General features: G+C 43.8%; 1 protein-coding gene across 4 annotated transcripts in view; it reads left to right on the forward strand.

Moving 5' to 3' along the window:
* sirt5 (sirtuin 5) overlaps window positions 1-22,332 on the forward strand; it is a 59,590-nt gene that overhangs the window by 12,469 nt on the left and 24,789 nt on the right. For all 4 annotated transcript variants that reach the window (XM_085988814.1, XM_085988816.1, XM_085988815.1 and 1 more), the window contains exons 3-7: window positions 4,793-4,926; window positions 7,839-8,064; window positions 10,907-10,994; window positions 11,480-11,533; window positions 14,571-14,694. In XM_085988814.1, coding sequence (XP_085844940.1) covers window positions 4,793-4,926; window positions 7,839-8,064; window positions 10,907-10,994; window positions 11,480-11,533; window positions 14,571-14,694 — 626 coding nt within the window. The remainder of the gene's footprint in view (window positions 1-4,792; window positions 4,927-7,838; window positions 8,065-10,906; window positions 10,995-11,479; window positions 11,534-14,570; window positions 14,695-22,332) is intronic.

The raw sequence follows: 22,332 nt of genomic DNA on the forward strand, positions 1-22,332 counted from the left end.
GTATCAGATGAGGCGGTGTTGGGGGCCTGCTGCGTTCCGGCTGTCGTCCAAGATAGCGGCTTCCATGATCCCCATGTGGCTGGAGGCGTCCAAAATGGCTGCTGTACCGGTGGTTCGCACATGGCCGGGGAGGCCCAAGATGGCGGCCCGCATGGCCCACACGCGGCGCTGCTGGGGTTCGGGGTGGCTTTGGCCCTGCAGACGTTAGCGTAGTGTCCCTTCTTCCCGCAGCCCGAGCAGATCGCGTTTTTTGCCGGGCAGCGCGCTCTGGGGTGTTTTGCCTGGCCACAGAAGTAGCATTTCTGGCCTTGGGACACTGCTGCGGTAGTTGGGCCGTTGCTGGGGTGTGGCTGGGGTGGCACGGCGCTATGAGGCGGTCCTACCGTGTCCCAGGCTGTCATTCCCCGCGGCGTCCACGGTGCAGAGGAGTAGGCATCCATGCCCCGGTAGGCTGCATCCAATGATAGTGCGAGTTCAGAGGCCTTGTTGAGGTCGAGGTCACTCTGCTCCAACAGTCGCTGTCGGGTGTAATTGGATCTGTGGCCCGCTACAAAAGCGTCCCGGATAAGTTCCTCTGTGTACACGGCGGCCTTTACATCCTTACAACCACAGGCCCGGCCAAGCACAGACAGTGCCTGAAGGTATTCCACGGTCGATTCCCCAGGTTGTTGTTTACGACTCCCCAGAAGGTGCCTGGCGTACACTTCGTTCACTGGGCGCGTGTACTGGTCCTTGAGGAGCTTGATAGCGTCCGCGTACGAGGTCGCGTCTTGGATGACCGAGTACACTCGGTGGTTCACTTTGGAGGTCAGAACATCCAGTTTGTCCTCGTCCGATTTGATTGCTGCGGAGGCGGTCAGGAATTTTTCGAAACACTTAAGCCAGTGAGTAAACTTGGTGGATGAGTCCGCCTCCCGATGATCTAAGTCCAGGCATGCTGGTGTGAGGATCTTCTCCATTATAAAAATTTTGTTAATAAAATTGATGCGCTGAGAGTTAAGAGAGTAACTAAAGGCTTTTATTAACAAAAGAATGAAGGTCTGCCTCGAGTGGTCGACCGGTCCAGAAATACAAAGGGCTGGGGAGCAGTCACCTTTATACTAGGACTTGTGGGAGGAGTCAGCCGAGGCATGTCCAGGCATGCACACAGTGGAATACAAACAGTGGTTTACCACACCTATATCCTGCCTTGAACTATGTCCTAATCACCAATCACTGACTTGGCTAACCTCCATCAGCTCCCAGCACCTCGAGTTCAAAGTGTTCCTTCTGACTTACTAAGAAGGCCTTGCTCCACCTATCTCTGCAACTTCCTCCAGCCTTGTATCCCTGACGACTGCGCTTTGGTCCTGCACTTCAGGCCTCGTATGTGTCCCCCACCCTATCCACCCCACCAACAGTGGCAGAGTCTCCAGCCATTGGGGCCTTAAACTCTCATCGTCCTAGTCTCTGCATTGCTACCTCTCCCCACCTTTTTAAAAGTGTCCTCAAAACCTGTCTTTTCAGCCAAGTTTTTGATCTTCTCACTCACTTCTGCTTGGGATCTGTTTTCCCATATGGGCAGCACTTTAGTACTCTGATCTACTCATAGAATCATACAGTGCAGACAGCGGCCATTTGGCCCATCGTGCCTGTGATGGCTCTTTTTGAAAGAGGTATCCAATTCGTCCCACTCTCCTGCTTCTCCATAGCCCTGCAATTTTTTCCTTTTCAAGTATTTATCTAATTCCCAAATCTGCTACCACCACCCTTTTCAGGCAGTGTATTCCAGATCTTAACCAGCTGCATATCTCATCACCCCTCTCCCCTCTGGTTCTTTTGCCAATTATCTTAATTCTGTGTCCCCTGGTTACTGACCATCCTGCCAGTGGAAACAGTTTCTCCCTATGTACTCTTATCAAAACCCCTCATCATTTTGAACACCTCCTATATTACATTTCTCCTTAACCTGCTCTGCTCTAAGAACAATCCCAGCTTCTCTAGTGTCTCCACATAACTGAAGTCCATCAGCCCTGGTACCATTCTGGTAAACCTCCTCTGCGTTCTTTCCAAGGCCTTGATGTGCTTTCTAAAGTGTGGTGCCCAGAATGGGACACTATGCTCTAGCTAAGGCCTAACCAGTGTTTTTTTATAAAGGTTTAATGCAACTTCCTTGATTTTTCTATTTTAAAAGGTGCTACAAAAACATTAGTTATAGAAGGAACTATTATTATTCCCAGACTAGTGCGATCCATGCATCTCTTCAGTACCTCTGTTTTTGAGTGAACTTAACCAAAAAAAAATCATATGCAAAAGATCAGTGTTTTGCCTTAAATGCATTTGATCAAGTTTTGTGGCCTGGAACACAGCTAAATTGAATGTTTATGCCCTTTGACATACTGTAGTGCAAGGTGTTTCACATTTGAATCTGGTGCCAGTGTCTCATTTTGCTTCTATTTAACTAAACAAATTCCAGAGGGATAATCAGAGTAGAGATTAGAATCCTGACTTTGAAATATGGTGTCCATTTATTAAGTGTAAAATGTTCTACAAATAATGAATGGACACTTGAGGGTAAATACATTGATGCCGTGCTCCCAGCCAAGCTCGAAGGGAACGTGGGTTGGATAATAGGGCTACAGTACGGTAGCAATGACTCTCTAGTGCGACTCCGCACAGGAGCTCCGAATTTACACTTCATTGGCCCAGAAATTCGGGTTGGAGGCTTCCCGCGGGTGCAAGCCCCCGACCTGCACTTAACTAGCGCGCCTGCCGTTGTGTTGTGGGCCCGCGTGGGATTCCGATCCTGGGCTGCCTCCAGCTGCCGGCGCGCAGTGCTTGCATATCCCAGGGGCGCAGTTAGTTAGCAGCGTCCCCTGGGATCACGTGGGCCATGGAGAGCCAATCGTAGCAGGGACTCTCCATTCATAAATTTGACTGGAAGACCTGTCAAATCTGAGTAGAGATCGGCCCCAAAACCTAACTAAAACTTTAAAATCACATTTTTTAAAATAACAAATTACATAAATTTAAATTATTTAAAATAGTTATTATTTGAAAAAATTAATTCGTTTTTAACAGGGCTAAAAATAAACTTACCTTTAAAGTATTTAAAAATAATAAACCTGTGGAAAAAATGTTTTAATTTTACTTCAATTCACCACTTACCTTGCTAAAAGCAGGCCTTGCGACTGCTTTTTAAATGCACAGCTGCTGGAGATTTACCCTCCTGGAGAAACCTGTTTTTAAAAAAAAATTTAAAAATCGGACGTTCCGGGCGTACGCGCTGCCTCTCTGGCGCACACGTTTGACCTGTGAATCCCTTCCTTCAAGGGAATGGAAGTTCCGGTTTCCAGTACATGCGCAGTGCAGCACGAAACTGGCACTTTCGTTGACCCTACGTGTGAGTACACAGCGCGTACTCACCTGTGGGGACCTGAATTTCTGGCCCAATACATTCCCTTTCCCAACATTTTGCAGTTGTCTGGTTGCTAACTGATTTGTATTATTACCAATAGTTTCTGATGAGCCCTACATTACAACAGTACACTGCAAAAGTACTTTAGGATGTTCGAGGTTATGAAAGGTGCTATATAAATGCAAGTCTTTCTTTGTAAATAAAAACTACAAAGTTGTGTTATAAATAAATCTATGATGTTTCCAAGAGCAGAGTAAATATGTTGTCTAATGTGACTGAGACCTGGTTTCAGTTTCATGTGCATCATTTGTGAACATACAAGTTTGAAATCTTAAGTATGCTATCATGCTAGTTTCTCATTTCTTTCGGATGGGGTTGGGGCCTTCTGTATAATGTATTACAGTACCTAGAATTAAATAGAATTTTACAGCACAAAAACAGGTCATTCCACCCAACTTGGTCTATGCCAGTATTTATCCTCCACATGAGACACCTCCCTTACTCCTTCAACATATCCTTCTATTCCTTTCTCACTCATGTACTTGTCTAGCTTCCCCTTAAATGCATCTATGCTAATTGCCTCAGCCACTCCATGTAGTAGAGTTCCACATTCTCCCCACTGAGTAAAGAATTTCTCCTGGATTTCTTATTGGATTTATTAGTGACTTGTATTTATGGCCCCTAGTTTTGGACACTTTGCTCCCTTTTCTGCTTCTTCTGCCCCCCCCCCCCCCCACCCCAAAAGTGGAAACATCTACCCTATTGAACCCTTTCATAATTTAAAAAACCTCTCTGGTCACCCCTCAGCCTTCTCTTTTCTAGAGGAAAGAGCCCCAGCCTGTTCAGTCTTTCCTGATGGTTGTACCCTTAGTTCTGGTATTTGTAGCTTATTTCAATATGACAAATGCAATACTGTGCATTGAAGATTATTTCAAACTAATAGCATTTGAGTGGAGTAGTAGATCTACTATTGGAGATTCATAAGTGGTTCCGAACATAAAGGCAAAGTGCCTACAAAAATGTAAATTCACCTTTAATTTTTGGATGGATTTTTGACCTCTGCAGGAGTACATTCACATAGTAGAGGTTAGCTGAAGCAGTGCCATGAGCCTGTTTCATTTATACACAACTGTAAATGAATATAAAACATTAAGATTTAAAATACCAGAGGGGTAATTTTGAATCTCTGCTGCCAACAGTGAACCATGCCTGCTGAAAGTGCCTGTCGGAAGTTTGGGCCAAAACCGTTTTAAAATCATAGCAGCACGTACCCGAATATCTGATGTGCTCTGCATCAGATGCAGCGCAGACTCGTGAAACTACCTCTCAGATCTTTTTTGTATAGCAGATGAGGTATCTTGATTGAGAATTTCATGATCATGTGTTGTTTTTTAGATTTGGCCGAATTTCGGGATGTCTTTGCAAAAGCCAAGCACATAACCATTATAACAGGCGCTGGAGCTAGTGCAGAGAGCGGAGTCCCTACCTTCCGTGGAGCAGGGGGGTTTTGGAGAAAATGGCAAGCCCAGGTACGTCCCTATGAACCACAAACTAGTGACCGGCGAGTTTAATACATTTGGCAGTACCTGTATTTCATTTCAGCAATTCCTGTGCTATCGCAGCACATTTCAACAACGCATGGTGTACATCTTACATTTGAGGGAAGAGACTACAAATCCATGCTTTGGAGGAAGGCTGAGGATTGTAGTTATTGCTGTGGCTGCTGTCCTGAGTTTATAAAACCTACATTGGTATTTTCATTAATAATTGGATATTAAGCTGCTTGCACTTTTGTAATGTTATCAACCTTTTTTAAAATAGACCCTAGTTTAAAACACTAAATGAAACATCTACCTACACTGCAGCTTTTATCTGCCGTAGTTCAAATCCAGCGCAACAGTATGTGATGGGCTGAAGTAATGCATTTCTGTTTTCCCCCATCTCCTATGCTGCAGACAAGTGATGCTGTGCAACCCTTGATGGCACATCCAAAACTTGGAACTGATTGTGACCATAAGCTGTTAACTTGTTTTTAGGCACTAATAAAGCTAAACTCACTCGGCTCACACTCTATACTTTCAGCTGTGAATGACACCGTATATTGCATTGAATTTTAATTTAATAAAGTGCTGGAAATGCACAACAAGTATTTGAGAATAAGGCACCCTTCTTCTGAAGGCTTCAAATATTAATGACGCACTTCCCATATATTTGCTGCAATTTTCTATCTTTATTTCAGATTCCAACATTTGTTCTTTCGATTTCAGAATTTTATTTCATCAGGTAATCATAAGTACCAAGTTTTCCCCTAGATATTTCACTTTAATTATAAAAAGTTCTTGCTATAGGTTTAAGTTTAAAAAAAAATTTTAAAGTTGAATTGAATGGCATAAATTAAGACCTTGTGCTTGTACCACTTGGATCCAGTTTCCAAATCCAGGCCAGACTGATGCTGTAAAATCTCTGTGGTGCTACGTGAAATAATTTTGGGGAACCCTGACTCTGTACCTGTTTGTCTCAACGCACATCTGCCCAAATTTTGCGCTAAATTGTGAGACTTGCCCAGGAAAGGCTATTGTGATTAATTCACATTGGGGCAGAGCTCTAATAGAATTGAAGGATACAGCCTCCAGAAACATTTGTTCCCCAGCGCATACCTGTCACCTTGTTGAACACAAAAAAATCTAAAGTTCAAACTGCAGCCTTATTCCTGGGGTTAAGTACTATGAAGTCCAGCATGTACAGGAAACTCATTTTTTATCCGGCACCGATGGGACCGGCGTGGTGCCGGTTGATCAGAAAGTCCAGATTACAGAGAGGTATACTTACCAAGGTACGAGAGCCCTGTACACGGCCACAGGTGCAGGAGCCCCGGTTACATGGCACTTGTGCAGGAGTCCCTGTTGCATGGCCACAGGTCCAGGAACCCTGGTTACATGGCCACAGATCCAGGAACCCCGGTTACATGGCCACAGATCCAGGAACCCCAGTTACATGGCCACAGATCCAGGAAGCCCGGTTACATGGCCACAGATCCAGGAAGCCCGGTTACATGGCCACAGATCCAGGAACCCCAGTTACATGGCCACAGATCCAGGAAGCCCGGTTACATGGCCACAGATCCAGGAAGCCCGGTTACATGGCCACAGATCCAGGAAGCCCGGTTACATGGCCACAGATCCAGGAAGCCCGGTTACATGGCCACAGATCCAGGAAGCCCGGTTACATGGCCACAGATCCAGGAAGCCCGGTTACATGGCCACAGATCCAGGAAGCCCGGTTACATGGCCACAGATCCAGGAAGCCCGGTTACATGGCCACAGATCCAGGAAGCCCGGTTACATGGCCACAGATCCAGGAAGCCCGGTTACATGGCCACAGATCCAGGAAGCCCGGTTACATGGCCACAGATCCAGGAAGCCCGGTTACATGGCCACAGATCCAGGAAGCCCGGTTACATGGCCACAGATCCAGGAAGCCCGGTTACATGGCCACAGATCCAGGAAGCCCGGTTACATGGCCACAGATCCAGGAAGCCCGGTTACATGGCCACAGATCCAGGAACCCCGGTTACATGGCCACAGATCCAGGAACCCCGGTTACATGGCCACAGATCCAGGAACCCCGGTTACATGGCCACTAATATAGTAAAACTTACCTGAGCCTACTCCTGAATTTTGCCAGTTAAGAGAGATTTCCGGATATTTAGGTGCTGGTTAAGAGTTTCCTGTAATTTGATCTGCCTTTTTCATGGTCGTTGTTTTGGAGAAATATGGAGGGTAATTTCCAACGTTGTTGCCTGGGCAGTGATCTGGTGAGTGGATGGCCTGCTCACTAGAGTCCACCCAATTTATGTTCCATTGAAATCCGTCAAGGCAACAAAGTTTTAATATTGTCTGCATAATACTGATTTGGAAATTGCTTACTTATTTGTATGATATTAAAGCATGTTTGGAAATAACTTGTAAATCACATTTTTTGAGTAAGAGGATTGAAATTTGCGTGCAGTACTTGTTATACATGGCATGTGTGTCAAAGTTTTTTCTTCATGGGTCACTTGGGAGCATACTGTGGAGCATTAGGGCCACCTGTGAAGTTTAAATCCAGCATGGACCAGTTGGGCCTTGTGCTCTGTTTCTGTACTGTACATTCTATGTTCCCATTAATTTGCATGTATATCAAGTTGCTGAGACTAACCAATCCAGCCATTCTGATTTAGAATTTATTCGCCAATGAGACAACCATGCTAAACAGCCCTTTCCAAATCTCCAGGCCCATAAAACGCAAACCGAACACTCCAAATAGAACCGAGTCGCTGGGGTTCGAGGGCTGCAGGTGGCCGATTAGGGAATCAGTTCAGACACCACCCCCTGATGTGTGTGTGTGTGTGTGTGTATATACTTTAAATGAGTGTTTTGCATGTGTACTTTTCTCTTAACAGGACTTGGCTACCCCAGAAGCATTTTCAAGAAATCCTTCTAGAGTATGGGAATTCTATCACTACCGCCGTGAACTGATGCTGAGTAAAAACCCAAATTCTGCGCATATTGCTATTGCTGAATGTGAGGCTAGACTGAGCAAGCAAGGCCGAAAGGTTGTGGTCATCACTCAAAATATTGATGAACTTCACAAAAGAGCAGGAACAAAAGATATTTTTGAAATTCATGGTATGTGGCCTCTTTGTACTCTGCAAGTCATGATTTGTAGTCATTGCTATTCATCTTGATGCATAACTTGTAATGTCTGCAGTGGGGGGAAAAATAAACTGTTGTTAATGAGGTTGGTGACAACACAAGTTGATTAATGACTCCGACAGCAAATCTGAATTTTGTTAGACACCCCAATAGATAATGTACTAGAGAAGGAAATCCCAGTTATATTCAGACAAGGTCTACTTGCCTCATTCACCAGTCTGACTGATGGGTATCATTACTGGTTTTTATATTGATAAAATAGCTAAAAAACGTAACGGGGGGGGGGGAGAGAGAGATGGATGTCTGTTACTCTTCTCAATTTCTGTTTTATTCCATTTCCCTTTTTTTGTTTCTCACTTTTCACAATCCTCCTTTTCATCCTCTTTCTGTTTCTCTCCTTTTTCACCCATTTCACTATTTCTCTGGCCCACTTTTCTTCCCTTACTCTCTAACTGTGGCTCTGTTATTCTCAGATGGTTTTTCTCCATGTTTCCTTCTCCCTCTGGGTGCTAAAACAAATTGTAACAGGCAATCATCTGATGCAAAAACTCACTGGCATTACAGGACAGAGCCTCCTACCATTTTGAGTATTTCTAATCTGAAGATGATCATTTCAAAATTTAAACAACTGAATGTTACCCAATGCACATTCATCTTCAACACTTATTAAAAGTTACAAATTCAAAATCCCTCTTAATTGCTTCCTCTTACCCTTTCTCTTTGTTCTATTTCTTCATTATTCTCCCTTTTTTATTTCCATCCTCACAGCCAGCACTTGAGTCAGTGGTATAGTGTGACTCTTGAGACAGGTTTCTATTTGCTGGGGGTAGGAGTTAAATATATAAGTATTAAAATATTTAGTAAAAACAGCAAGTACTTTAAAAGATGTACAGTAACTGAGGCAACAGGCAATGCCACAGAGAAGCAAGTTTCTTTGGGTTGTTGTTCTGTTTCGCTATACAATGCACTAATAACAATTACCCATAAATCGCTGGAAATATAATGGGGTTGACGGCGCCCGCCATTATTGGTGTGTTTTATATAAAAGAACAGCAACTTGTGGTGAGGAAGAGCTATGTTGTGAGTTGCGAATCGCCACAAATTGCTGGACGATTTGTGCCGCTCCACCGTTGGCTTTGCAAAAATGGGAACTGGCTGTCAGCCTTCCCATGAGTGTCAAGAAATTGCTGGATTTGTGCTGTAAATATGAATGAATCTCACTGCCGATATTTAGGACTGATATTTCATGTGAGGATCCTGTTAATGGCGACGTGATTTTCATTTGACATGAAACTCGGCCTTGGAGGCCCAGAAAGGGAACAATTGAAACTGTGGAGTCTTGCTCCTGCAAGTAGGAAGTTGTTCCGAAGAAGTTTTTAAAATGTTTTCTTTTCTCTCTCAATCCAATTTTTCCCCCCTTCTCTTTCTCCTTTTCTGTATCTAATTTAACTCTAATTCACCCTATTTCCTGTCATTCGTTCTTTCTTTCTCAATCTTTAAATTTAATTTGTTGTGGTAGACTGGATCCAATGTTCAGGAGCTCCCAGATCCCTCATTGGCATTGCACTGTTATCAGTTAGCACTTCCAGCAATCGATCTGAAGAGTGAGGTTAAAAAATTCAATTCACAGCACTAATGGCAAGCTATGCCACTCCAGCGATTTCTGGGCCAATGTAACAATCTGCAGTGGTACTGCTCTCGCTGACTTTCCAACGGGAAACATTTCATTTCAGAGAAAGAAAGCAAGAAAGATTTGCATTTATATAGCGCCTTTCATGACCACCAGACGTCTCAACGTGCTTTACAGCCAATGAAGTACTTTTTGAAGTGTAGTCACTGTTGTAATGTGGGAAGGTAGTTGAATGTCATTAAAAAAATTCCTATATTCCAGCAAATCTTCTGTGGTGTTCCTTGCATAAGCAGAGGATAGACTATTTGAAGGGGTGTTCTCAACAAAGTGCGACATTACAGGAAGTGTATGCTACACATTTAGTAATTGGCCACAGTATGCTGCTGAATACAAGTGTTTTTTTTATATACATACAATAGCAATGGAGTTGGAGGAGAGACTTTAGAAATGTGCTTCACAGAGCCACCAAGTGGCCAGAACACTCAACTACATTGTGACTGTTGATATAGTAAAATTGAATGCGAACTGTTGACCTAGTAATTTATAATGGTATATACTGACCTAAAAGCATGACCAAAAACCTTGCAACAGGTCTGTGCATAGGAAACCCACACCCTACACAATATTTGTAATATATAGATAATTAGAACTTGGTCTGAAGTTTCCCATACTTCCATCCATCCTGTGCATATACACTATCTCCACAAACTCCCATAGATCTCTGAGCCTCGCCTCAACTGGTTCTCTGCAGTCCAAACAAAATGTCTTCAGGGTCTGTGATGTGCCATCTGAAAAGTTCAGTAGTAGAGCATTGATCTCTTCCCTAGAAGATCTGCCTGTGAATCCCACTCCTAAATTATACTTGCAAATAGGTTTCCAGTTGATGCTGAATTATGCCAATATCCTGTGAAGGGGGTGTCGCCCCACTGGTTTAGCAGATGTGCTGACGCACTGTGGGGATAGATCCATCTGTCCTGACCTTGATGCTGTGGCTGTTTTTTTTTTCCACTGGAGGTAAATCTTGTTTACATCGATTGAATGTAGTCCACAAATATAATTGTAACACACTGACTTGGAGCATATGTATTTTTTATGTTGTTTTCTCCATTTCACGTTGGATCTGTTTTAAGTTGGTGCTTTCACATTGTTTTATGTTTTAAACTATTTAATTGTGTTTTTTTTTAGGCAGTTTATTCAAAACACGCTGCACAAACTGTAAACATGTAGCAGAGAATTACAGGAGTCCAATATGTCCCGCTTTAGCCGGAAAAGGGTAATGACTTAACAGAACTAATATTTGAGATGTATGTGATAAATAACTCTCTAAAACTGCTGGACACAGTGCAGCCAAGAAACCCAAGTTGAGGTCTTGACTGATGTTTGTATTCCGCCTTCCCTCTGGGTTGGATTGCCAATTTTGGCTGTGTTGACTGAAGGGGGGGGGGGGGGGGGAAAAACTAGCTTAAATAGTGGGAATCCTTTTTTCTACATTTTTGAGCATGTTCTGTCCAGTTAATGATTTGTCTGGAGGTCTGTGGGTTGCGGTGTCCTAACCATGATAGGGGTTGGATGATTAACTTTTGGGGGAGGGATGGGATGGCGAAAGATGTGATGAATGTCCTTTCTTTGGCAATTAGAGCAAAACTTGTTTATCAGAAAAACATTTGGAGGATATACATTAAATGTGTAGAAACAGTAGTGTTTTGAAGGAAGCTAAAAGTGTTGCCATAATATTTTTAAATGTGTGTTTATTTCTAGTGCACCAGATCCTACTACCGATGATGCCAAAATCCCAGTTGAGAATCTTCCCAGGTAGAAATGTTTGTACCCGTGTGTGTGTGCAGTGATCATAGAACGCATGTATTACTTTGCACCTAATGGAACTGTATATAAAAAGCCAATGTAACTGCTAAATACCAAACTTTAAAATTTCAAACTTTTTTACTGCACACTGTGTTGACTGACTCCTCCAGTGAACATTTTTTTTGGGGGGGGGGGGAGGCGCTCCACTTGTACAGTATCTTGTCACGTCTCTCTGCTTTCCAGAATGAGTTAACTTTGAAATATATTGGGCCAGAAATTTGGGTCGGAGGCTTCCCGTGGGTGCAAGCCCCCGACCTGCACTTACCTAGCGCGCCGGCCGTTGTGCTGTGGGCCCGCGTAGGATTCCGATCCTGGGCCTGCTGCAACTACTGGCACGCTGTGCTTGCGTATCCCAGGGGCGCAGTTAGTTTGAAGCGTCCCCTGGGATCACGTGGGCCATGGAGAGCAAATCGTAGCAGGGAATCTCTATTCATAGATTTGACAGGAAGACCTATCAAATCTATGAATACAGTTCAGCCCCAAAACATAACTAAAACTTCAAGAAAAAAAAATTAAAAATCACATTTTTAATATAATAAAATAACTATAAAGCAGGCCTTGCAACTGCTTTTTAAAAGCGTAGCTGCTGGAGACTTACCCTCCCGGAGAAGCCTGTTTTTAAAAAATAAAAAAAATGGAAGTTCCAGGCGTACGCGCTGCCTCCCTGGCGCATGCGTTTGACCTGTGAACCCCTTCCTTTAAGGGAACGGAAGTTCCGGTTTCCCACACATGCGCAGTGCATGCATGAAACCGGCACTTTCGTTGGGCCTACGCGTGAGTACCCAGCGCCTACTCACCCGTGGGGACCTGAATTTCTGGCCCAGTAACTTGTTTAATATAAGCTTAGATCAATGTGGTTTTCAAATGTCCTGATTAAGCACTTTTGTGCTTCACTTTGCTGTGCTGCAGAATAGTAATATCTGTTGAGCCTGCAAGGAGGGCGGAGCACCTCTTGCTGCTTTTGCATGCCACAAGAATGGAATTGACCGAGGCCTGGGGTATCACCTCCTTGGCCAATTAGCCGGGGAACAATATATGACCTGGGAAGGATAAAAATTAGGGCAGAGGAGGAAATTATCTGCTCTGCGAGAAACAATTAAAATTGTTAATTCTGTGGTGTTGACTCCTTTTCAAAAGTGCTGGATGAATGTTTGATTATTAAATGGACTGTAGATCATAGACACATGTCCTGCAAATATTGTGGTTTGTTGATCATATCAAGGTTGAATTGTGTAGCTAGTAATGTTTACCTTGTTGAAGTGTTAAGCAAATGTTCTGTCACTTTGTTTCTTCCTACCACTATGATCTACAGTCCTATTTCTCTGTGCACTAGTCCTCCAACATCAGCCTACTTTGGGCTCTCCACTTGCAGGCCCTCCAACGATTTCCTCCCTCTTTCAGCATATTCTCTTTGCCAACTCCTGCCTTCAAAAATCTACTTGAGACTCCTCAGCGTTTTTGCCACCTTGGCAGTCTTGGGGCGGGGGGGGAAATTGGGTTGATTTGCGCCCTGTTAACACCCCCCGGGGATGCTAATGGGGCACAAATCCCTGGGCGCAGCGCCGCTAACGCCTCCCGCGAAATTCAGCAGAAGGTTAGCGGCAGTAGCATGACGTTGCACCGCTGGCAATGACATCATCGCTGTGCGCAGTGCCCCGCTTAAGCCCCCTGACCTATCGCCGGACGATATGTCCGACAGGGTCAGGGGGCAATTTTGTGGTGGCAGTGCTAGTAAAAGGGGCAGGTGGCCATTTTATTTTGGTCTGACTGCTAGCAACTGCCCCATCCCCTTTTTTTTTTTCTTCTGGGTGCCGGCTGCAATTGCTTAGCCCAACACACTTGAGTGCCGGACTGTTTTCATGGTGCCCCACTCCCCAGTGGTCTAACAGGGCCCCGGTGTGCACAGCGCTAGGCCCCTCCCTTTAATCAGGGGCGAATGCCTGCACGTGGTGCTACGTGCCGACACGCGTGGTGCTGTTGCACGTAGTGCTGCGATCTTCAGTTGTAGCGCCTCAAGAAGGAGGTAGAGCGCTTCCAGTAGTGCACCACCTCCTGCTTGGGGTGCTACTAATTACAGGAAACGTTATATCCGGCACCGACGGGATCAAGCTGTTGCCGATCTATCAAAACTGCCGGACATACAAAGTTAATGTTGAAGCATACGGAGATTTTCATCTCCATATCTGACGACAAACACTGTTGCTTAGCAACAGCTTCAGAGAGACTTTCCAAAGCCTGACTGTTGGGGGAAAAAAAAGCCACGAGAAGAAAAACAACCTAACAGAACGGCTCCTGATTTCTGCCGGTAGATCAAGGTTTCTGGACATACAACCTCCGGATAAACCAAAGTCTCCTGTAATTTCCGGCGGAGGGACACTAACTTTTTCAGGGCGCTGACATACACTACCCAATTTTTCCCCCTTAGTCTTTCTCCTCCCGTCTGGCTTTGTGTACGTACATTGTCTATTGTCCTGCAAAATGCTTGAAATATCTTTTTTGTGCATAGTGAGAGCTGTAGAAGGTTGTTCACCTTCCTCGGCAGATTAAATAAACTGGATATATGTCGATGCATGTGAAGATTGTTCAATAGTGAAAAGCTTTTCTTTGATCCAAATTTTCTCATGGTAAGTTTGGTTTCTGCTCTCTGTCCCATGCTTCATAGATGGACGTGTGGAACATGCTATAAATGCACAACAAGGAAGTAGTTTTAATGTAATTGCTTTTAAAATGTACCGTTTTAGGGGATCTGGACTGCTGGCCCAACAGTGGTGCATCACTAAGGATTGGACATGGGTTCTGTCCTGTCCTGCTCTTCCTTGCAATTATCCATGTGCTGGGTTTCCATCTGTTAATTTGTGGTGATGTTTACCAATCAATCTGGAGAGCATGGAACAGCTTTTCTCTACAAATGGAGCATCAAAACACGAGAAAATTAAACTCCTTTTCTACCAAAAAAGTTCTTTAACATTTTATTTAATGTCTCTAGGTGTGAAGAGTTTGGTTGCAATGGTCTACTTCGTCCACATGTGGTGTGGTTTGGAGAGACCCTAGATTCTGATATCCTGATGGAAGTGAACAAGGAACTTGAGATCTGTGACCTTTGTCTATTGGCAAGTATATATTTTCTTAAGGTACTGCACAGACAGGATTGTTTTCTGAATGTGACCCACCACTCAATGAAAATGATAAGCCAATGTTTGTTGGCACAAAACAGTTGACCAGTGCAAGAGCAAGTGACTCACTAACTGGCATGGTGACAAGTGACTTGTAGCTGATCATGCAGAAGTCTGATTGCTGAGACTCTACATTTCAGTGGCTTAACTTTTTTTAACACCAACAAAGTAGAATGAAACCTGTCCTAGAAATGTATGTGTCACTTATAATTTCCACCATGCTTATTTAAATACAGGTAGACTATCCTTTATCCGAAAACCTCGGGACCAGCCGTGTTTCGGTTTTCGGAGAATTTCGGATTTCGGAAGGTGGGTCGGCGGGGGGGTCGGCGGGGTCCGCGGGGTGGGGGTCGTGCGCACGACTTACGCTGGCGCTCAGCGTAAGTCAGTCGGGGTCGGCGGGGGGGCCGGCGGGGGGGTCCGCACGACTTACGCTGACGCTCAGCGTAAGTCGGCGGGGGTCGGCAGGGGCTGGGGGGGGGGGGGGGAGTCGTGCGCACGACTTACGCTGAACGAAAAAACCTTCGGTTTTTAGAGGGTTTCGGTTTTCGGAAGTTCGGATAAAGGGTAGTCTACCTGTACTGAAATCAATTCCAAACACAAAGACACCATGAAATTATGCGATGCCACTGCTTGGCTTGGATGATGAAATAACCTTATCCAAGAGCTTTATTCCTCCGACTGGCCAGTTATTGAATAGGAAAGTGTCTTTGAGAAATATCTTCCACATTCAGTAGTGCAAACTTCTAGGCTCTGGGAAAGATAATAAACACTGATACAAAGTGGAAGCAATCGTCCTTTCAGAATCAAACTGATTATCCTACAGAACATCGTTGATCTTGGAATGCCCCAGGACTTAACAGATATCTGCTACAAACCAAGGGCTTCCTTTGTTCATTCCCTATTTGGGAAGCTCTTTATTGAAGGATGAAACACATATGTGCTCTCTCCTACCCATATCTCTTGTGTTACAAAGGGGACTTGGAAAAACAACCTCTACAGGTGGCCATCAGTGCCAACAGGGTTTTTGAATCTGGTATTACTTACCCATCTTTTAAGCCATTGCAAACTGGAACTAAAATTTCCTGGAACATGCTTTGCTGGCCCCCTTTGTTTCTGCTAGGGAAGTCCGTGAACTGGTCAACAATGATGTCACTGTACAGTATTTCATCTTGATACATATTCTGTGCACTTTCCTGATGGCTCAGTGGGTTTATCCAGTGAATATTGAGCCACAACAGAGCAGGTACATCCTGTTGTTTTACTGAACTAAAATGGGGAGGAGAATAATTGAAAATTCAAACTAACAGTCCTGTGAAGACTTAAGATTGACATTTGAGAGAGCTGAGACACAAACTAAATATAAATCATTTCTTGGACTTGGGAACACAGGAGTAGATCATTCAGCCCCTCAAGCCTGTTCCACCATTCAATTAGATCATGGTTGATCTGTATCATAACACTATGTACTTGCATTGGTTCCATATCCCTTGCCAAACAAAGCTATTGATCTCTTTTGAAATTTTCAATTGACCGAGCCTCAACCGCTTTTTGAGGGCGAGTTCCAGATTTCCACTACCCTTTGTGAAGAATTGCTTCCTGACATCACCCCTGAATGGCCATGCTCTAATTTTAAGGTTATGCCCTTTCCTCTAGACTCTTTAGACTCTTCCAGAAGAAATAGTATCTCTACCCTATCGACGACTCCTTTAATCGTAATAACCTCAATTAGACCAGCCCTTAATCTTGTATATTCAAGGAAATACAAGCCTAGTCTATGCAACCTATCCTCCATAATTTAACCCTTTTAACTCTATCATTCTGGTGAATCTGCACTGCACTCCCTCCAAGGCCAATATCTCCTTATGAAAGCAAAATACTGCAGATGCTGGAAATCTGGAAAAAAAACAATGTTAGCAATACTCAGCCGGTCAGGCAGCATCTGTGGAGAGTTAACGTTTCAGTTCGATGACTGTTCTGGCAAAAGGTCATTGACCCGAACTGTTAATTCTTTCTCTCTCCACAGATGCTGGCTGACCTGCGTATTTCCAGTATTTTCTGCCAATATATCCTTCCTGAGGTGCAGTGCCCAGAAATGAATGCAGTAATCCATACTTTATACAACTGTAGCATAACTTCCACCCCAATAGTCTTTTGTAAATTATTTTTTGCCTGTCCACTGGCTTTGTGATTTCTGTACATGGACCTGTAAATTTCTCTCCCTTTACAGTTCCTAGCTTCCCTCCATTTAGAAAATACTCTGGGTCCAAAGTGGATGACCTGCACTTCCCCAAGTTGAATGCCATCTGTCACAGTTTTGCCCACTCACTTAGTCTATCAATAGCCCATTTCAACTTTCTGCTCTCATCTACACTATTTACTGTGCCACCTAACTTGGTGCCATCAGCAAACTTGGATGTACAGTGCTCTCTTCCTTCAGCTAAATCATTTATAAATGGTGTGAAAAGTTGAAGCCCCAGCACTGATCCCTGGGGGACACCACTAGTCACATTCTGCCAATTGGAGTACATATTGATTATGATAGCAAAATACTGCAGATGCTGGAAATCTGAAATAACAACTGAAAATGCTGGAAAAACTCAGCAGGTCAGGCAACATCCGTGGAGAGAAATTTCAGTTGACGTTTCAGGTCGAAACCCTTTTTCAAAACTGGAAAGGAAATAAAATAGATTGAAGGCAGGGCTGTGATCGAACAAAAGAAGTAAGAGAGACATTAAAAGGTATTCAAAACCAGACGAGATGGTAATAGGCCAGTGGAGACAAAAGACAGTCTTCTGAAAGTCTATAAATGACATCTATAGACACTCGTTTATCTACTACTTTAGTGACCTCAAAAGAAAAATGAAACCTGGTTGGTTAGGCATGACTTATCCTCTTACAAATCCATGCTGGTTCTCTGATCAGTTCATATTTGTCTAAGTGCTCTGTCACTGTCCCTAATAACAGACTTAACTCGGCCCAGTAGCAGTGTTTTTAACAGTGCATCTGAGTAATAGTCAGGGTGCCACTGTTTGCATCAGTACTTCTAGGTGAAGGAAGGAAAAATCGGTCAGGGTTCCAGTTCCTGCTTGGTATTGGGCTTAGCTGTGAAGCAATTAGCCTGCCAACGTCCTGTGGTTGAGGCTCACATGGGTGACATACATACTGGTGACCAGGAACCTGTTGCAAGGAGTGAATACCTTCAGGAGGGGAAAGGAGAAACTTGAGGAAAAAGAAAATGTTAGAGTCCCCACCACTTTACATACACCTTTAAAATGGGCAATCACTTACATCAGCAAAAACCATTAACCATTTGCATGGATCAAGTTGCCAGTTATAGCATCTTAATTGCTCTGTTTATTTCGGGCAGAAAAGTCCGGAGTCGTGTTTTATTAGTAAGCCAATGACTGATGTCAGCATTGCAGATTTCTGAGGGCAGAAATCACGGAGGTACTGGCCATAATATTCCAGTCGTTCATAGATACGGGGGTGGTGCCAGAGGACTGGAGAAATACAAATATTACACCCTTGTTCAAAAAAGGGTGTAAAAATAAACCCAGCAACTACAGGCCAGTCAGTTTAACCTCGGTAGTGGGGAAGCTTTTAGAAACAGGGACAAAATTAACAGTCACTTGGACAAGTGTTGATTAATTAAGGAAAGCCAGCGTGGATTAATTAAGGAAAGCCAGCACGGATTTGTTTAAGGCAAATCGTGCTTTAAGCAACTTGATTGAGGTTTTTTGATGAGATAAGAGGTTTGATGAGGGTAATGCGGTTGACGTGGTGTACATGGATTTCCAAAAGACGTTTGACAAAGTGCCACATAATAGGCTCGCCAGCAAAGTTGAAGCCCATGGAATAAAAGGGACAGTGGCTGCATAGATATGGAATCGGCTCTGACAGGAAACAGAGAGTAGTGGTGAACGGTTGTTTTTCAACTGGAGGAAGGTATACAATGGTGTTTCCCAGGGGTCGGTTCTAGGACCACTGCTTTACTTGATACAGGAAACTTTCTGGTATCCAGCACTGACGGGACCGAGCTGTTGCCATTCCATCAAAACTGCCGGAGAAACCAGCGCTAATGTTAAAACATATGGAGCTTCTGAGCTCCGTGTGAAGCAACAAACCCTGTGCTTCAAAACAGTCGGCGTAGCTTGCAAGCATCTAGCTAAGCAACAGCTTCAGCTAGACCTTGCAGAGCCACGATTGGAGGAAAAAAAGCAACGAGAAGTAAAAAAACTTATCTGAACCGACTCCTGAATTTTGCCGGTGGATAGAGCTTTCCGGACATTTAACCTCTGGTTAAACGAAAGTTTCCTGTACATATATTAATGACTTGAACGTGGGTGTACAGGGCACAATTTCAAAATTTGCAGATGACACAAAACTTGGAAGTATAGTGAGGAAGAGAGTAATAGACTTCAACAGGACATAGACAGGCTGGTGGAATGGGCGGACACGTTGGGGATGAAATTTAACGCAGAAAAGTGTGAAGTGATACATTTTGGTAGAAAGACGGAGGAGAGGACATATAAACGAAATGGTACAATCCTAAAGGGGGTGCACGAACAGAGACCTGGGGGTATATATGCACAAATCATTGAAGCTGGCAGGGCAGGTTGAGAAAGCAGTTAAAAAGGCTTACAGGATCCTGGGCTTCATAAAGAGGTATAGCATACTTGTGGAAACTCTGATGAACCTATAGAAAACACTGGTTCGGCCCCAACTGGAGTATTGTGTCCAATTCTGGGCACCACACTTTAGGAAGGATGTGAAGGCCTTGGAAAGGGTGCAGAAAAGATTTACTAGAATGATTCCAAGAATGAGGGACTTCAGTTATGTTGATAGACTGGAGAAGCTGGGGTTCTCCTTGGAGCAGAGGAGATTTGATAGGTGCTAAAAATCATGAGGGGTCTGGACAGAGTAGATAGAGGGAAACTGTTCCCATTGGCAGAAGGGTCGAGAACCAGAGGACACAGATTTAAGATGATTGGCAAAAGAACCAAAGGCGACATAAGAAACTTTTTTACGCAGCGAGTGGATAAGATCTAGACTGCACTGCCTGAAAGGGTGGTGGAGGCAGACTTGATCTTCCCATTCAAAAGGGAGTTGGATAAGTATCTGAAGGAAAAACATCGACTGGGAAAGGGCAGGGGAATGGGATTAGCTGAAGTGCTCTTGCTGAGAGTCGGCACGGGCTTGACTGGCCGAATGGTTACAGCACGGAAGGCGGCCATTCTATGATTCCTCTGGCTGGGAGCCAGCAGGTTTTCTCCAAGGGATTTTTTACCTGTCACTGATCTGCCAGTTTGCTGGAGCCACAGACTCTCCCTCTAACTTGGGCTGAAACTTGTTCGAAACATTTTCAAAAAGGTGCCACATTCAGAGATTCTCCTGGGCACTTGCCTGAGATAAATACCCCTAGTGAGGGCAACTGAAAAATACTGTAGTATCGGTGAGAACAACTTAGTTTAGCACGTGATAAGAGCATAAATAGGAGCAAGAGTACACCATGCCACCCTCAAGCCTGCTCTGCCATTCAGTAAGATCATGGCTGAACTTTTACATCAGCTCCACTTTACTGCTCTATCCCTGTGATGGCTGTTGTATGTGGCATTATACATCCCATATAGTGGACTGATCACATTCACATGAACGTGCCAGCTATAAACAGCTGGGACTTTTTTTTAATGTAACATTTTTACCACAAACTGCAGCTTCCTATGCAACACCAGAAGTCTTTATTGCCCAGGCTAGAGTTGTCTAACACCAGCAGTCTGTATCCTGTGGATCATGTACTGTGGGATCCTAGTCTCCAACTTCTAAAACTGAGATCTAGCACAGAAAAGCCTACAAGAAATGTTGAGTGATTGATTGGAGTTGCAGTCTGTCCTTTTTACCACCTAAGATCTGCATTTGAATCCAGCCTAGACTGATGGAATGTATGACTCTTCCTTTTATGGTTGTAAGAAAAGAGAGGAAAAAATCCTAAATGAAATGGTTTGGGTGGTCTCAACCAAATTGCTAGTGGGTGTGGATTGATAGCAGAGTTGCCCCCAGTTTGTTGCATATTGGCAATCTCACTTTGGCTACAAAAAATGGCTGATGTAGGAAATGAAAAAAAACTTGCTGGTGCAACAAGGAGTACTCCACTAAGATTGTAATTCTGGCATACTGATGGCAGAGTAGATGGTGCATTCTATTTCTATCCTACACTCTACTGGGAATTCTCGCTGACCGTGCATACCAGAAGTTGTCGGGTATTCTATTCTTCACTGAAATCCCTCATTTTTGAGTGAGGTCACCAGAAGAGCCATTCACTCATGTGTTTGGCCATCCTTAAGGTTTATTTTAAAACACAGACTAGCAGAAAGGTGCAAGTGATTTTACACTTTTTAATTTGGGGAAATAAGAATAGAGCATGAGAAATAGGAGTAGGAATACACCATTCGGCCCTTTGAGCCTGCTCCGCCATTCAAATAAGATCATGGCTGACCTTCTAACTCAACTCCACCCTCCCACACTATCCCCATATCCCTTGGTTCCCTTAGTATCTTTATCTCTAAGGTTTAATTTTACATTTAACTTAATGGGCTCTTTTCCTAAAGAAATTTCAGGCAGGAACCATGGCTTTATAATCACTTATTATAAAGCAGAAAAATTGATATTAGAATTAAACAGAATCTTGGTTCAGACATATTTAGAATTGGCTTAACAAGAAAACCACTTCTGAATTCCCAAATTGTGTAACTTTTTGGAAATCAATTGTCTATGTTGGAGTAACCCCCAATGTTCCCTGTAATTTATTTTTTGCATGTGTGGGCCCTTTAACTGGCTGCGGGCCCATTCAATTTTTCGCGCATGCGCGGCTATTAACATTGTAAAGCTGGTGAGTGGCCTGCGCAGGACCTCTAGACTGCTGCGCAGCTTAACGGGAACATTGCTAACACCTTAATGAAGGCTTGTATACATTAAGGTTGCCTTAGGCTTGTCACAGATTCTCTGACTACCTTGGACACTGTTGCAGTGTAGCGTGGCTTTCTCTTGTAGTCTGGTTAGTCAGTTCAGAAGCAACCTGTAATTCTGCATCAAGGCACGAAGTTGCGAGGTAGAGAGCAGTCATGAAGCCAGGTGGGCTAGTGCCATCAAGAAACCAAAGGTGTGGTGGAACAGTCACTCACTCATTCACTCTAACTTGGTCTTTAGAAGTCTTTAATTTTGAACCACACCACTGGGGTGGTGGGTTTTGACAATAGGCTTCTTCATATACAACTCATTGACAGCCTGCTGGAGCTTATTTTACATCAAACTTTTGTTTCGGATGTATTTTTACTGCAGCATGTAAACACTTAAAGCACCCATTTGGAGCAATCCTCACTTTTTTTCTTCTGTTGAAATATCCATTATATATTGTGCACCCTCCCAGCTCTGCCCCTTTTCAGGGAAAAAAGAGTTATTGCTACAACTTGTACATTACATGAGTATTCACTTTTCTCTGGTACTGGTTGGGAGGAAAAGATTACGTAGGTGGCATTATGATGTAATCTACTTCGGTGACGCTTCTCATGTGATTTC

Source organism: Somniosus microcephalus, chromosome 5 (genome assembly GCF_052327205.1).
Source record: "Somniosus microcephalus isolate GS21.2 chromosome 5, FLI_Smic_1.0, whole genome shotgun sequence".
Classification (NCBI taxonomy): Eukaryota; Metazoa; Chordata; class Chondrichthyes; order Squaliformes; family Somniosidae; genus Somniosus; species Somniosus microcephalus.